Source organism: Carassius gibelio, chromosome B23 (genome assembly GCF_023724105.1).
Source record: "Carassius gibelio isolate Cgi1373 ecotype wild population from Czech Republic chromosome B23, carGib1.2-hapl.c, whole genome shotgun sequence".
NCBI lineage: Eukaryota > Metazoa > Chordata > Actinopteri > Cypriniformes > Cyprinidae > Carassius > Carassius gibelio.
The window spans coordinates 14616133-14633796 of record NC_068418.1 but is presented as its reverse complement, the minus strand read 5'-3'; the positions used below and the strand labels follow the sequence as shown (position 1 = coordinate 14633796).

The 17664-nt window shown below is 36.4% G+C and overlaps 2 protein-coding genes across 3 annotated transcripts; both read right to left on the bottom strand.

The window, feature by feature from the left end:
- Positions 1-187: 187 nt before the first annotated feature.
- On the bottom strand, positions 188-5116 carry LOC128011302 (ubiquitin carboxyl-terminal hydrolase 21-like). Its single transcript, XM_052593540.1, has 13 exons — positions 4966-5116; positions 4291-4474; positions 3834-3887; positions 3638-3755; positions 3384-3498; positions 3094-3216; positions 2940-3004; positions 1877-1980; positions 1711-1797; positions 1550-1628; positions 1353-1460; positions 1148-1262; positions 188-957 (listed from the first exon to the last, which is right to left on the bottom strand). Exons 2-13 carry the CDS (start codon positions 4444-4446, stop codon positions 867-869), a joined length of 1215 nt encoding a protein of 404 aa, XP_052449500.1. The 5' UTR covers positions 4447-4474; positions 4966-5116; the 3' UTR covers positions 188-866.
- Positions 5117-6037: 921 nt separating this feature from the next.
- Positions 6038-16199, bottom strand: LOC128011985 (rho guanine nucleotide exchange factor 3). 2 transcript variants are annotated; one of them, XM_052594828.1, is made up of 13 exons: positions 15985-16199; positions 15732-15789; positions 15557-15619; positions 14175-14219; positions 13835-13942; positions 13573-13737; positions 13085-13147; positions 12916-13012; positions 12758-12834; positions 11059-11316; positions 10150-10320; positions 9843-10035; positions 6038-7203 (listed from the first exon to the last, which is right to left on the bottom strand). In XM_052594828.1, the coding sequence occupies exons 1-13, from the start codon at positions 16038-16040 to the stop codon at positions 6956-6958; spliced, it is 1602 nt and encodes a 533-aa protein (XP_052450788.1). In that variant the 5' UTR covers positions 16041-16199; the 3' UTR covers positions 6038-6955. The 2 variants fall into 2 exon arrangements, with proteins under 2 accessions (XP_052450788.1, XP_052450789.1); XM_052594829.1 differs by lacking the exon at positions 15557-15619.
- Between the last annotated feature and the right edge of the window lie 1465 nt (positions 16200-17664).

Sequence of the window (17664 nt, the reverse complement as noted above, 5' to 3'; positions counted from 1 at the left end):
ATCTATCTATCTATCTATCTATCTATCTATCTATCTATCTATCTATCTATCTATCTATCTATCTATCTATCTATCTATCTATCTATCTATCTATCTATCGATCTATCTATCTATCAGGTCTGCAATAACCTTTATTTATTTAATGCAGTATCAGGGTGAATTAAAATAAGTGAACTGGAGTCACATATATAAAATATAAATTTATTAAAGTAAATTAATAGTGGGTGGCATGCTTTGAATCATTACCTCTATGTCTAAACTAAAACCATTTTTATACATTTATACACTGGGTGAATGTTAAATCTAACACTCGATCAAACAGGTTTAAAGTGGAGGAATTGAGCATTCATTTATGGCACAGAATTTTGCATGTCGTTCTATAACAGATAACAGATAAAAGATTCTATAACATGTGTAAAGCCAGACATAATGTACAGAAAAGACAAAGATTTTATATCATCCACCAGCTGCATGAATTTCCATGTTTAGTTCATCCCTGTTTTTCCACTCTTAATTAAAATTACATTAAAATTACAAAGTACAGATTTTGATTTGAGAATAAGAAAATGCTGAAAAAAATAAAACATTTCAGTGCAAACAAGTCATTACATATCTAGATGTTTTTTTATATACAACAGGCATGTTTTTCTAAAAGAATGTGGTTTCCTGAGTGAATAAAACACCTCATTACCTCATAAAAATACCTCATTATCATGGATTTACAATGAAACTTAATCATGTAAATTGACCAGTATTTTTCAAGCTCATTCACCTTCTCCCAACATCACAATGCAACATTTTTTCAGTGGTATCTGAAATTTGCCAGATAATTACAGAAGTCTCTCACAACAGCACGCTCTCTGCCCTCATTTCCTGGTGATATTGCAGCTTTTGCGCTCATAGAAGAGAACATATGCCTGATTGGACTGAAGCTTGTCCTCTGTTATTTCACCAACACTGTAAAAGAAACATAGCATTAATTTTTTTCACATTTTCTATTACTATAAAAATATTCTAACATCGTCAAACAAACAAAAATAATTTATCTATATTATCTTTAATAGGAGCAAATTACTATTCTTGTATATTGTGAGAAAACTGGCCCTTTAATACCATTATTTTATATTGAAAACAGGTCTGCACCTACCATGAGTCATTATAGTAGCACCAGCCCTCCTCCTCTCGACAAGCAGCCGTGTAGTGACCCATATTTACTGTGCCTGAATGATTGCACACTGCATAAAGATCATACAGCACTGGACCTGAAAGCGAACATTCGGTAATATTTCAGTTTATAACAAGACCCAAAATTTATGGTGTGCATTATACTTATTCAGATATTAAGATCTCACCACAGTCAACAGGTCCAAATGGCCCTAAATCCAGCCCATTCAGAGGGAAAGACACGGGCACTGTGCTCTTTGAGATTGAGTACCTTGACATGGCGAATCGATTTAAGTCTGAGATGGGAAGTTAAGTCAATGCACCTTTTGTAAAGCATGTACTTGGTCACAAGACCTTACACTTACTGCTCCACACAAAAGGATACGTATTACGAGGATTCTAGGGAACCTTTGGATGGACAGTCTCTTTGTGCTCTCAGTGCGACGGTTACACCGCTCACACATCTAAGAAACATACACATCCATGGGTATCAGTAGAAACTCCCATTTTAAATGCAAGCAAAAACTGGCCATGCTTTTCACTCACTGGGGAGTTTTCTTGATCAAGTTTTTCCTCTTGTGAAAAGAGATCTAGACACTCTCTCAGTGTGACGGTGCGTCCATAATCACTCTTCTGCAATACACACAAACAAAGATGATGACACATCTGCACAATGCCAGAAAAGATGAGGACAGGGCCTGGGGAGCGTTACCTTTGGGATGGGGAGTGACAGGTCACAAAACACGTCAAAGGTGTTGGAGTAATGAGAGCAGACTGAACAGTGCAAAGAACTGCGCAGCTGACCGGAGAACAAATCTGTGACAGAGGGGGAAAAACCTTTGAGCACCAGGATTTAAAATGGACAGAAGTTAAAAAGAAATGTAAAAAAGAAGAGGAAGAAAAAAAGTATTTTTTTATCGTATTTACTAAATAGACTTGAATAATAAAAATATAGATTATTATGATGATTGCAAGTATATATTTAAATTAACGGTACTTTAACTTATTTTACTTTGGTATTTTACTGTTTTTAATCATTAATACACACACTCACATATAAAATAAAAATAAAAAAATCTATAAAATCCACAAATATTTTAAAAGTTTAATGGTCAAATGGTTCTGCATACAAAAAAATAAAAAAAATAGCACAAGCATAAGCATGAATAAGGTGTTATGCAAACAAACCAGTTGTGTCATGAAACTCTAGATTCCCCAAACTGATACGTCTTTTACATGCAATCTAGAATTCCTATAATATACTACATGACAAGAGCTGATTGGTCGCTGATGATTCTGCAGTCAATAAGACTGTTTGCTCAACATTTAAATAGTCTGATTCAGAGTTTACTGTAAGCTGGTCCTGTAGTGCATTCCACCTCCCCCAGCTCCACATGTCTAGATCTGCTACGGGATTTACACTGAACAAAATTATAAATGCAACATTTTTTTTTTTGCCCCAATTTTTCATGAGCTGAACTCAAAGATCTAAGACTTTTTCCAGTACACAACATTTCTCTCAAATACTGCTCACAAATCTGTCTAAATCTGTGTTAGTGAGCACTTATACAAGGCAACTCTAAAATGTGCAGTTTTATCACAACACAATGCCACAGAAATCGTAGGTTTTGTAGCAGCTTATGAAAAATGGGGGAAAAAATAAGTGTTGCGTTTATAATTTTGTTCAGTGTATATACCCATGCAAAATTATTGATTACATTTATTGGTATAACGGATTATTATCACATCATTATTTTAACAGCGCTACTGCTTACCAACAATTTTACTGTCATCCCTGTCAAGATGCCTTTGCCACATTGCAAAGGCCTCCTCTGAAATCCTGCAGGAGACAATGAGTGATTAAAGCCTCTTAATGACTCCAGATACTGTAAGTTTGCTCTTTTCAAGATCTGTCTCTTTGTGGAGTACCTGAATCTTGTGTATGTTGGTTCCTTAATTTCCATAACTGGAGGACGTTTGGATGGACGACGGTTAATTTCTGTATGAAGCCTGTCCAGGAGGAACCGCAAAAACTCTTGAGCATCCTCCTGACTGTGTGAGTGAGAAATGAAATGGATAGATTATTTGTCTGCCAAATATTATTTGCATAAAAACTGAGAAGGATATCTCTAAACACCTGTACCCTAGCACATATTTTAAATATTGTGTTAATCAGAGAAATCTGGATAGATATCGGTAATAATTTGTATTGAACCTACCAATAGCCACTGAAGTAAGGCACTGAATCTTTAAAGACGTGATAAAACTTCCCAGGATTCACTGTGGTTTCCCCAACATCACATTCCCACAAGCCAGCCAAAACTTTAGCGAATTCTACAATAAAGTCATCAACAAATATATTTAAGAATGTAGATTAGAAGAGGAATGTATAACCATGCACCCCCAAACCACTCAGATTTTGATTTACTGTACCACGTCACCCCTTATTAAATAACAGCCGAAGTGTGCTTACCATTCATAAGCACAGGTTCCTGGTTGGAGTGTTTGTCCTGAAGGTAAGTTCTCATCAGACAGTAGTCCCGAAGACTACGAGTGTGAGAGAGACACTGCACGATCGCATTAAGGAAACACTAGAAACAAAAGAGAGCATCTGAGATTTTTTTCTTGCAAACATAAGCATTAAAACCTGTCTTTGAATTAGAACGTACAGTATTTCCAACGTTACGTAGTCCAACTTGTCCATTTCCCAGTTGCAGCTCTTTCTATATGAAGAAAAATGACAGCAAATGACTGTCAGTGTGACTTCCTCAATTACATCACAAGCGGCAACAGGTTTGCCATTAACTGTCCCCCCTGCAGTGACTGAGTGTCCATTTATAGGTCTATGATCCAATTATCACAGAGGGAAGACACTATCATAGATGACACTGAGGTTAAGTCCAGATATATACTTAACTCGAGGTGAGCACCTACAAGTGACAAAACACATGTATTATGCTTTATTTTAATAGTGATTTTTAATATGGTTTGCAGTTAAGCTTAGCCTGTTGTTTAAAGCAAATAAGAGTTAACAGAAGGGGCAGATATATAATATATGCAATGTGTCAAACACACTAATATGGCAGGTTTCAGACAGAATGTGTCAATGGCATAACACTGCTTCACCTCGTTGTCTGTCACCAGCAGGAGTCCCATGATGGATGTGTATAGTACAGACTGTGAAATGTCCACGTTTTCTGGCTGAAGGCCATTTTGAGTGACTAAGTTTCGGCACAGGGCCTGACACGAGTTGTCCATTGCAGTGGATTCAGCTCTTGGCATTATCACGTCTGCAGCCCTGCCAGTGATCCTGTGAATGAAATCATGAATAATGAAAAGTTCTTTGAATATCTTATTCATTAAGCAAACTATATGGATTGTTCTATTGCTAAAAACTTCAGTTTGTGATTAAGTCGTGCACTGTAGCATGAATATTTATTATGGTCACATTCTTTGACAGTATGTCATCTGTAAACTTGAAAAAAGTCAATTCAATTAATCAAAGACCATGCAGGCTGCTACATTATCTGTTTTAATTGACCGACTATTTCCCATGCAAAGTAAATAAAGAGAGAAGTGATAATTCACTTGGCCATAGAAGTTAGTTTAAAAACATTAAAATTGCAGCGAGATAGAGAGAGAAAGAGAGAGAGAGAGAGAGAGAGAGAGAGCATTGGTTAATTATAAAAGAAAAACAGCAAAAAAAAAGGTATATTAAAGTTTTTTTTAAAAGGTAGCCTATATTTTCAATAATATTGCATTAATTACATAACATGATTGCATAAAAATTTGTTTACTCACCCTTCAAAACACAGTATGTGCTCCACTTATTTTCCGACTGATGGTCAATGAGAGTCAGTCTTTCTATCCAAAAATCAATCTCAAATTGAATGTGTATAAGCGTTACTGTGCTCTCGTTACACCTGCTGTTCACCTGTCTGTCCTGTCGCTGTGTTTCTGAACAAGCTTTAATCATGGCTAATCTTTCCTCTCTCTCTTTAGGACCTTCTATAATTAGCCATGTCTTCGCCTTTGCTTAAGAACAGCTTTGACACTGAGGAGACATTGTCTGCATGCTACTCAGTCACTATAGTAAACTACAACTGCAGAACGTTATCAATAAATACTGAATGTCTGCTAGTATCTATCGCTGTGCATGTTATAAATGTTAATGTTAATGTTAAGAAATAGTCTTAACTATGTTTTAATTGGCGAAAATGGGATTAGTTAGTTGTCACTCTAGGAAGTTGTGGAAGTCAAAATTGCTGTTTATTTTGGGTAAAACGTTGACACAAGTGTGTTTTCTCTAGCAGTGGTTTTGCATGCTTGTGTATCCATAAAATATACTTTCGCTTCTTAATTCAGTCCAATATTGTATTTTTGTTGATCATATTTTCTTGCCAAAGAAAAAAAAGGGTTCATATGATAATTGGCAGACAACATGACTGAGAACAGTATAAATAAAAATAGTATAAGTAAAAAGTGAAAACTAGCACTAATCTAATACCGTATTTTCCGGTCTATAAGTCACACTTTTTTTCAAAGTTTCGCTAGTCCTGCGACTTATAATCAGGTGCGACTTATCAAAATTAATTTGATATGAACCGAGAGAAATGAACCAAAAGAAAACATTACCGTCTCCAGCCGCCAGAGGGCGCTCTATGCTGCTCAGTGCTCCTGTAGCCTACACTGAAAACATAGAGCACCCTCTCGCGGCTGGAGATGGTAATGTTTTCTCTTGGTTCTTGGTTCTAAATAAATGCGACTTATAGTCCAGTGTGACTTATAGTCCGAAAAATACGGTAAATGAAATTAATGTTAGTAATACTGCTGCTTTGAGAATTAAAATAAAAATGAAAGTAATCAAGTCCTCTTTTATGGAAGTTGTCAGTTTATTGAAGACAAAACGGTAACTTATGGCACTGAAATGATAATGGGAGCGAATACCTTTTGGCATAGAAGTGGCACAGAATTTCTATAAAGCAACTGTATATAGTTGCATGTATTTTTGCAACTTTGGGGTCCCCTATAGATAAATGAGTCTTAATAACAGTGGATTGCTGTACACGTGCATTTATTGCTGCAGTAAAGCAATCTGCCTTTTTAGCCAAAATTTCATACCCACCCTCCAAACTTACACACTTCTACAACAGAGATATGAGGTGAGTGTTGGAAAGAAGCCGTTCGCCTTATTATTCACCATACCATCAGAATGGATTTTGAATCAGACATTTCAAGGTAAAACATAAATATAGTAAATACAGAGAAAATAAGCATTTTGGCTATATTCAGGTTATATCAGTGAAAGACTTGCAGAACTGTTAGCTCTGATGCTACCAAAATTCAATGCCTAAAATCCTGGACTCATCTAAGATCTTACCGTTCAGATTGCACAAATGTTGTTGTTTATAAACTATATGAAACAGAAATGGGGCACAATTTAAAGGAATGAGGAACCGAGAGATAGTTCTCATGGCCCATAGCCATATGTCATTTAAACATATTCAAGAAACATCACACAGTATTCTCAATGTAAAAAATAGAAACAGGTTAAGCAAGAAGCATAAATCTAATATGAAATATTCTCCTTATGAGACATCTGACACCAACAAAAACATCCACGTGAAGAATACAAATATAGCTACATGACGTTATTTTCACAGTTTCTTGACAGGGTGCAAGACAGCAACTGTGTGTTGTCCTGAGAAAGTCGGCTGTCTCGCTCACAATAACAGTGAAACTCTGTGTCTGTGAATGAACCATTGAACTGGAAAGCACCGGTGGCCCTGGTCTATGTGTCTGGCATCTCCACATCAGAGTTAAGGTTGAGTTCAGCAATGTTGTTAGTGAGTGCAGGCTCAGGGCTTAAACGCTCGAAGGGTTTGCAGTGACTGCTTTGAGCCTGTCTGTCCCGTGACTGGACCATTGCTTGGCGCAGACATGAAATCCATTGCTGCTTATTGAAGGAGTCATTAGCCTGCAGGCTGTGGGATTGAGGCTTGGAGCGCCCCGTGGCACTCACACGAAAACAGTTCTTCACTGCAAGGGAATTAGGAATAAAATGTAGAATTAGAATGAAGTGAAAGCAATTAAAACACAATTTTCGAACGAGTCATTATCTGGCTCGGCTCGGTGTTCATCTCTCTCTGCACAGCAGATCAGTCAGTGTAGGGGAGAGCAGGGGCGAAAGTACCATTTTTCAGAAAAACTTCATTTTAAAAGATAATGTTGTATACAGAGATATATTTCTGCTGCGGCCAGTAACTCGGAAGTGTGGTCTAACAATACCAGGTGGTATTTTGTAGAAATGTAGAAAGACTTCAGTATAATTTCACTTTGAACATAAGTTGAACATTGTTACTTTCGACCCCATCAGTTGGGAAGAAAGTAACACACAGGTGGGTCAAAAGTAACGCAACAATATAAGCTAGATTTTTTTCTGTTAGTCTTATTTTTTTTTTAAGTATACCTGATTGTGACATTGTTAATAAATAACTGCAAACATATTTTGTCCTTTATCTTTGCAAAAAAATTATTAAATTACATTTTCATATTTTCATTTAAAATTTAAGTTTCATCAGAGGTCTTAAAACCTGACTGTATTTTTTTATTGTAAATTTCAATGTATATTTTATATAATAATAAAAAAATTATACAGAATGCACAATATAACATTTTTATCACATTAGCATAATAAAAAAAAAAACTCTAAACAGGACTATTTATGTTTCCATCCAGTTGTTTTTATGCATGAATTGAAAATGTGCATTAAAACATCTGGAAACACTGCAAATTCACAGGTGGAGGTGTAAAGGCTAAGATATGGCTAAAACCTAAATATAAATAGCAGCTGCCCAGTAGCAGCTGCCCAGAGAGAGATGTTCGTCTATGTCCAGAAACACCCTCTCAAAAACATCTGTATAAAACCAGACCTCTGTCTGTCTTTCTGACCCTCACTAAGACATATTCTTTTGGTATAATATGACATTAAAATTTGTAAGAAATGATGCAAGACACAGAAATTCACAATATAGCTTCCACTGGAACAAAATAAATACTTTTTGTGACTGTCGCGGGACAAAAGTAACAACTGTTACTTTCGTCCCGAAAGGAATTCCTGACATTTAAACTCGATTTAATTTTATATAAAAATAAAATTGAAAATGCAAACTTTAGGATGTGTTAAAGCACTAAATAACCTGTAGATTGATCATTACTTTGACACATGAAATAAGAAAAACAACACGACTAATAAAAAAAAATTACCGCTTCAACAATTTACTTTTTGTACACTAAAACAGTTTTAAGGTCCTAACTTCGGGAAACGATGAGGAAATCACATGATATTTCTCAGCTCCGTCAAGGATTGCATGCTGAATATACCGTCATAGCTAGGAATAGAAATGCAGAAAGAGGCTCAGAGAAAATCGCTTTGTTACTTTCGTCCCGTGTTACTTTCGCCCCGGTTCTCCCCTATTGTTTGAGTGCATGCATTACTCCGGGATATTGGTTTGTTTTAACTCAGAGGGAGTGTCAGCCACATTAAAAAATGTTAACAGCTTAAGTCATTTGTGGATTAATGCGTATTAGAGACGCGAACCGTTTAAAACGATTCAGTTCGATTTGGTGAACTGGTTCAAAAAGATCCGAATCCAATGATTCGTTCACGAACCAGATATTACAAACTGCTTTGTTTTGAACTCTCTCTCACAACAGACATGGAAGAGAAGACCATGCTGAATAAAGTCGTAGTTTTTGCTAGTTTTGGACCAAAATATATTTTCGATGCTCCAAAAAATTCTAACGGACCCTCTGATGTCACATGGACTACTTTGAAGATGTTTTTCTTACCTTTCTGGACATGGATTCAATGGAGGGACTGAGAGCACTCAGACTAAATCTAAAATATCTTAAACTGTGTTCCTAAGATGAATGGAGGTCTCACTGGTTTGGAATGACATTAGGCTTATTAGGAGTTATTAATAACATCATTTGGATTTTTGGGTGAACTATCCCTTTAAAAGCATATAGAATTACAAAACAATTAAACATTTAAGCCTCTAATGCATGCATTATAAAAGCAATAGTAAAAAAAATGTACCTATTAATATTATTATTTTAATTTTAATTATTTTAACATTTTAAATATTGAATCATTTGGAAATTAATATTGAAAATTTGAACAATTTATGTTGCTTGTGAAAAGAATTTAACAACACTTTTGTCAAACTAAATTGATATGACTGTAACGGTTTTAAAATAATGTTTACTCACTAGTAAATTTAAATAATATTTTTTACTGCAAGAAAAAATTGATTTATTCAAATTCATATCTCTTCCATTTTAATCATTTAATTGCCATCCTTTACATGAGATGCATGCAAAAAGCATTTTAAGCAATTTAATACAACTAAATTTAAAACTAAATAAATTTTTACATTGTGTTTTATTATTTTAAAACATATATTTAAATACCAGATATATGTAAATATTGAATATCATATAATAATACAAAAAATATAACATATTCAAAAACACTTTGCTGCTGTTAAATAAATAATTGATTTATTCTATTTTAATGGTAATCATTTTTTTGCAACACTGTATGCGTCATATGCTTTCAAATGAAATCAAATAAATAAATAAATGATTATAAGTGTAAGATGCAATGCTGCTACCTTTGTCATTGCCCGTAAAAGCCCCACGAAAGGATCCAGAGCTGCTTGGCTCTCCATCAGGCAGGTCCTCCAGGTGGAGGTGAGCAGCTGGGAGGGGCTGACGATACACCTGGAACTGGACTGGTCCTTCCCTATCCTGGGCCATCGGTCGGGTCAAAACCAATACCAGCTCAAAGAGGAACACATGCAGCTTCTAGAGAGGAAAAATGAGAAGGAGAATATTTGTGTGGATTGTTTTTAATTTAAACACTGGAAAGATCTGCTATACATTTGTTGAATAGATAAAATATCTATTGAAATTAGTTACCTGTCCTTTAGTACTCTTCAGTTCACCATGGCAGTATAGAAAACGAGATCCCTGGATTTCTGAAACCCTCTGGCTATCTTCTGAGTAGCACAGCCCCCGTCTGTAAAACTGACACTCAGCCTCTCCAGTTTTAAGATTGACTTCTGTTATGATCCTTTGGATTAGTTCCATCTGAGATCAGAAATAAAAGGATATACTAGCTGCAGTGTTACAACATCAGGTGGAAGGCAGTGTTGCCAAGTCAGCAGAAAATGGGCTACTTTAACACTCATTCTGCAGGATGTTTTTCATGTCCATGGGATAAAGCGACCCCGATATTTAGACTCTGGAATGCGACTTTTATCAGGTGGACGCCACTGAAAAATATTTTTTACCATCCAGAATACATTTTTTATTTTTATCGGTGGGCTAGTTTTAAGTAGCAATTGGGCAGGTTTTACTGTCAAAATCTGGCAACCCTGGTGAAGGGGTCTTGAAAAGTGAATCCCTGAATCACTCAACCATTTGTTTATAGGCAACAATAAAGTTAGCTGCATTGCATCTAAACATCATTCATTTGGCTTTGTGTGATCAATTTTATCAATCACTCAAGCATTTTGTTCAAAACGTTAATTGAATGCCAAATGATGCACTATACACGTATACTCAATCTACTTGTACACCATGTGCTCAACCATGCAGGGTTATATAAGGTTATTCTGTCATTAAGGCCCCCCCCCCCTTCGCAAAGTAATTAAAGTTGCGACAGTTGAATGCATGAAGTGTCCAACATTCCACACTTAAGTTTTTTACGGTTATTTAAGTGCATCATTTGGGTACTTGGGATGTACCTAATGATTAATTCAGGAAGAAGTAACTTGGATTCATATCCAGTGTTAGTATGCTATATGTGAAAGCATCTAAACTCACCGCCTGTGGCAGCACTTCCTCATCTGGATGATCAGGCGGAGTGCTCTTCTGAATCTCCTTTAACAGCAGAGGATATTTCACCAGCCTGCTGCGAGGCAAGTCTAAAAAGTTCCACAGGTCTAACTTTCTGCTGAAGGATGACTCCTGGCACAGCCGCAGGAAATGCTCGACCCGTCTGTCCTGCTTCTTTTGATCGAGCAGAGCTTTTGCCCCAACCTGGTTACAGCAGTATGTGATATATGCCTCCAGACATGGAAACTATGAAAAGACAGCAAAGAGCTTATAACCCATTCAAATATTTTCTTCTAAGTTCGTGGGTGAAATTTAAAAGTACACTTCACTTTTTTTTGAAAATAGGCTCATTTTCCAACTACCCTAGAGTTAAACAGTTGGTTTTTACTATTTTTGAAACCATTCAGCCGATCTCCGGGTCTGGCAGGTACACTTTTAGTTTAGCTTACCATAGATCATTGAATCTGATTAGACCATTAGAATCTCGCTCAAAAATGACCAAAGAGTTTCAATATTTTTCCTATGTAAAACTTGACTATTCTGTAGTTACATCATGTGCTAAGACTGACAGAAAATGAAAAGTTGTGATTTTCTGGTGCTGTGTAATATTTCACTGCGCCTGCTGCACTCATGGTACAGCAACAAAGATTATTACGCAGGAATTAGAGTATAGTTCCTAGCCATTTCATCCTAGAAAAATCATTTTCCGTCAGTCTTAGTACAGGTAAAACTTAGTACAAGTTTTAAATAGGAAAAATACAGAAACTCTTTGGTCATTTTTGAGCGAGATGCTAATGGTCTAATCAGATTCAATGATCTATGCTAAGCTAAGCTAAAAGTGCTACCGCCAGACCTGGAGATCGGCTGAATGGATTTGAAAACTGTAAAACTCAACTGTTTAACTCTAGGGGAGTTGGAAAATGAGTGTTCCTTTAAAGGCCCGTTCACACCAACAACAATATCTTATTTATTTACTACTATAAATAAAACTTCAGTTACATATGTATAACATTCTGTATGTCGTAAACAACAGAAAGTCTGAATTCTGACTTTTTTTTCCAGTTTATTCGGACAATTCTGAGTTTCTCTCTCAAAATTTGGACATTTCTCTTAGAATTCTGAGTTAATTTCTTGCAATTCTCTGCTTTTTATTGCTCCCAAGAATTGTGAGAAACAGTCGAAAGTCGAGGCTCCAATAGCCTCATGGTTAGCGTGACGGGTCGACAAATATGATAACTGTGCTCTGTGCAAATCAAGTTTGAATCCCATCTCTAGGTCCTTCGGCTATCCCGCTCCCCTCTCTCCCCCCATTGCTTTTCTGTCTGCTCTCTACTGTCCTGTCCATTAAAGGCATAAAAGCCCAAAAATAGAACTTTAAAAAAAGAATTTTGAGGAACAAAGTATACATTGTGATACATAATTTCACAATTGTGAGGTAAAATGTCACAATCACCTTGTTTATTATTATTTTATTTTTTTATTTGTGGTGGAAATAGGCTTCCATACTCTTCCCCTTTTCTCACAGAATTTGAACGACAATTGAAACTTCACAGTTTTGTTTATCATCCTTGATGTGGATGGGCCTTTAGAGTTGCATTGATAATAGCAATGTTTTAAGAAAAATGGACTACAACAATGTGTTGTTATCATCTTTACACGTTGGTAGGCTGTCAAACATTAGACTGACCCAGTCCATCATGGTCGGGCCGACCTCTTGCACAGTCTTCTCTGCTCCACGAAGACCTTCAAGACGAGCTAAAAGATCTAAATGCACAGGTCAACAATTGTGAATACACAATTATGTCTCAAAGAAACAACTAAAATGAGTGCACTTTGTACGTTTACCTTCATGAAGGGGTATTAAAGAGTCAAGGGTGCCAAATATCTGTCCCAGCTCACTTTCTGTCATGATGTCTAATTTCAGCATTGGTTCATAATACACCTGTCAGGAGAGCTCAAATGAAATTCACTCCATAAAGACAGTAGAAACAAACCTGCTGAATTCTGCACAAACCTTTTTCACTAGACTTAGATCCTCGATGAGCTGTTTCTCACCCTGGGTTAACTCATAGATTACCTGCAGGCGAAGATAATAAAGCGGTAAATAATACATAAATGAAGGGTAAAAACTGCACAAGGTAGAGCTAACCTCATGAGGCCTTACATAAGCAGAAGATACCACAAATTCACACACTTTAATAACTGCGCTACTGTCACAAGCTACCAGTCAGTTTGGCAGTGTGTGGTAGAGCCTTTCAGAGGAAATTCTGACACTGAAATAGAGAACATGGCTTTGTATACCAGCTCACTTCCTGTTTCACAACTAAGGCCACTGAAAGCTCTTTAAAAAGGTATTAAGGTACACGAGCCAAAACTACCAGTGTGATACTTTAAACTGTATCTTATTAACCAAGAACTGAATTACATCATGAAAAATATCAACTTTAAATAGTACGCAGCATGTCTCTGTGTTGTGGCGTTAACTCAAGCAGCTTTTCACACCTCTTGTCTCTTGATCTCTTTGGTACTGAGCTCGTGGCTCAGACTGTCAACTGTATCACTCCACAGCTGACTGTTCCGACGGCGTGGAAATGAAGAGGCCTTCTGACGCGTTCTTATTGGCATTGGGGGCAACGGCCGGGCCTCTGTCCGGAAACTGATAGACCGCTGAGGACAATAAACAAACATTCATTAATATGGATATATATGTATAAATATTCAAGATGGATGTGAAAAGTTGAGTGCATGAAGAGGTTTATTGTACCTGTATGGACTGGCCCAAGCGTTTCAGCGCTGGGGTTTTCACAGGTGCTATAATCCCAGTGACTGAAGCACTTTTATCTACTGGTTTGACTCTTTTGTTACATGGACCCTAATGAGAAGCCAACAGCAGAGAATAAGGGTGATGGTTAAAATATCTAGCATGCAACACCAAGGTATTCACTGAAACTGAGAAAGTTAACTGAAATGGCGCATGGTTCAGTAATGAAATTTGAGCTTTATCAGATCTGATCATGATGTTTTGACAACTGTAAAGGTTTATGGACCGTTACTGCACAGGAGCAGAAATGTACTAGAACAAGGATGCATATTAATTTCTGTACCTCAGAATCTTGTATGTGGTCACTGATGGGAAAGTCATCGTCTTCCTGAAAGAGACGTGTAGCGTAGCACAGATGTCAGCACAAGCATATAACCACATGCAGATGAAAGCAACAAACCTATTCGCTCTGTTTGAGTTTATTCCACCAAATATCACTAAATACATCAGTAACAGAATAATAACACAGAACACAAAGACTTCCACTCACAAATAAGTGTGTGTTTTTTCAGCTACAGCCACGGTTATGTTATAATGAATTTGGAAGCATTTTCCACAGCATTCATAATTTTATTTTTTTACTCAGTTTAACCCTTACCACAGACCAAGAGTTCATTACTAAAATAAGTAATAAAAAAGCAGTCGTAAAATGTATTTAAAAATCTATAAATAAATAAAAAAAATCATACATTTCTAAGTTATTTTCTATGAAAATCTCACAAGTTATGATGTCATTTCCAAAGTAACTTTTTTTCTTATCTATTTAAAGAAGTTTGATCAACTTTTCTAATTTGTTAATGCCTTTTATTAATTTTGTTGCATCAATTCTAATCAAGCCGCAATTATGAAAAGTATTCAAAATGTATGGATGGCAATGTATTAAGGGTACATTGAATTCTAACTGTAAACACAGCCTTAGCAAAACTAGGCCATTTTCACAACGTCATTTCCACCACAGAATCTGAATTTTAGAAAACATATGGTTCTGGTCCTAGATTCGAATTGGTTTTTACAGTATTGGAGCAGTGTTGTATTTCTAGCCTGTATTAATGGTTTACACCTGTTCATTATTTCAGGCGTTTTATTCTTAGTGAGTGTGTTTCTTTTCTAAAAGTCCACTGGTGCCAGTATATGAAGAAACAGCAACAGCAGCAAGTGAGACTGAACCGCTATCATTCAGATTCAGACCGGAAACGTAGTTGTAAAGCTTTTTTTCTCGTCAGCTTTTTTTCTCACAGCTGAGCACAAGTTGCTTCATTCGTTTACTGTAATATTTCTTAATTTCTCTTTAAGGATGAAGGATCTTTTCTAGATGTCTTGTGCAACAGACCGTGAAAACCATGGATTGTCACCTGGTCTCAACAAGTTTCCGGTGTAGAGCACAAACAGGTAGACCACCTTCACCATGTCAGACCCTTCAACCCACGTACATCAATCTTCACACATAATCAATGATCAAGTTAAAATATATAGAGAAGAACTTTAACCGCTGACTATCTTTAGATCATCAAAAGACAGACTAACAGGAAATATCGTGGCTGTTTTTGTAACAGATGCTCAAACAATCACATTCAAACATCTAGTACTCTATAAGACTATGTCAGAATGATTTACAACATACTTAGATCAGGCATGTTGCATCTTATATCATAGATAACAACTTACACAGTCCTCCAAGATTCGGGCTGAATGCTCAGCATCACTACTTGGGTCTTGTTTTCTTTTCTTCTGCTCAGAAACCAACAGATAACACATTGGTGTTCCTCAAAGGAGCAAGACCTACAGTTTAAGGTCTGTCCATCAAAATATGCACAGGATCTACGACCAAAACGAAACTTACCCCTGTTATATCTGAAAGGTTGGCGCATGTGAGGAGCCTTTCTCTAGATACAGGAGACCTGAATGCGAATCAAATAAAGTGGAAATAGGTCACTGATCTTAGGTGTATGATTTAAATGAGTATCTGTTAGTTCATTAGTGAACAGCTATTAGATTTATTGAGTTTATAGGCCACTACAGCTGATCAGAATGACAGCTAAACACCAAAATGGCTTTTAGTTTGAGCAACTTGTTAATTGGTGAAAAAGTCATACCAGGAAGGTGATGTATCAACCTCCGTCTCTTCAAGTTCCATCTTTCCCTCTCTCATAGCATCTCCAAAAGTGTTTATGAAAAGAAACAGCAGTAACTATAAGAAGATTACATTACAAAAATCAGACCATAAATCTTAGAAGCACCTGGACCCACTTTTTAAAGAAAAGACCAAAAAGATAATGTGCACTCTCTCCCAGCCCTCCCCTCTTCCTCTTACACTTGCATGTCTGAAACCACATCCTGTGTCAGAAAAAAAAAACGTGTACTTCCTGTTGTCAGGCAGAATGAAGACAAACCAACCTCTCTTAACATCTTCACAGATCTTTGAGTCTCTGTGTAATTACAGCAGCCACATATAACTGAAGAGGACGGAGTTAAGCAAATCTTCTGACCCACTTCTGAAAATAATACAGTGGAGTCTACTGCTCGGTTGATTAGGTCTCGACTGGCTCAGTATGACAGAAATTAGGCTCGCCTTGAAGCATGTCAGGAAGAAAAAAAAAAGAAAACTATGGCCTAAAATAAAAATAAGTATATTTTTTTCTCCATCAAATGTCTGGGAAATGATGTGCATAACCTTGAGGAGGTTGAATACTCTAGGGGTTCTATTACTATGCATTTACAAGTTTTGATAGGTTTAAGACATCTAAATAACGTAAATGTAGCCTAAAAACAGCAGTCATCATTTTGGGACCAATGATAGTTTGTTAAAGAAAAATACTTTTTTTCTGATAGTAACAGGGTTTAATGGTTGAGATTGGCAATGCAGTCAGCAAAGTGGATAAAACTCTGGATATTTACTGTATATAAAATGCTACTTCAGATGCTAGGTCAGTCAAAGCCAAACCCCTTAACTGTCACTCACGTTTTTGAAGATAGACTTGAATGTGCATGATACAAACTTAATTTTTATAATTCATGACTGAAAACATTTTGTAACATGATATTGATGTATCATTTAAATGGTAATGCAATGTCTGATTTTAAAATGGATTTTAAAGGATGAACTTTGAGATTTTATGTTTTCAAGTGATATATAATTTCTAATGATTTCTAAAATGTGATAGAGAAAATGGCAACAAAGAAGTCTTTTTTAAAACAAAGGTCAAAGCTCCTGTTATAATGTAGATTTTAGAGGGTGCACTCTTGTCATAAATTAATCTATTACTTTTCCTACATAATTTGTAACAAAAATCATTGGTAAAATATATATTTGGGAGTCTTAGACCTTTCCAACGATATATAGTTTTTTCAAGATTAGATTCGATTTGATTGTAATATAGTAAAGTAAACGTAGGCATCCCGTATTCAGGACGGGGGTGACAGTTAAGGCGTTAAAAATGGTTAGGTTTAAAATTGTACCCATGCTTGAAAAGTGACTTAACCACATGAAGTGCACCCACATGCACTTGAAAGAGGATAACCTGCAGAATGATTCTGTAATGTGATGAAAGCAAACTTGTAAAATTAATACAGCACCACAAACAGTTCCAAACGTGTAGCACATAGTGCCAGCATCACACTTCCGGCTTTGCAGCAGGGATAAATTCAATAGAAAAGGGGGGGGGGGGGGGGGGGGGGCAAAGTAAAATTGAGACAAAAATACAATTGGACAATGTGCTATACTTTGAAGGCCAGTAGGAGTAGGATCATTTAACTTACAGTTAAACTGTGACTCA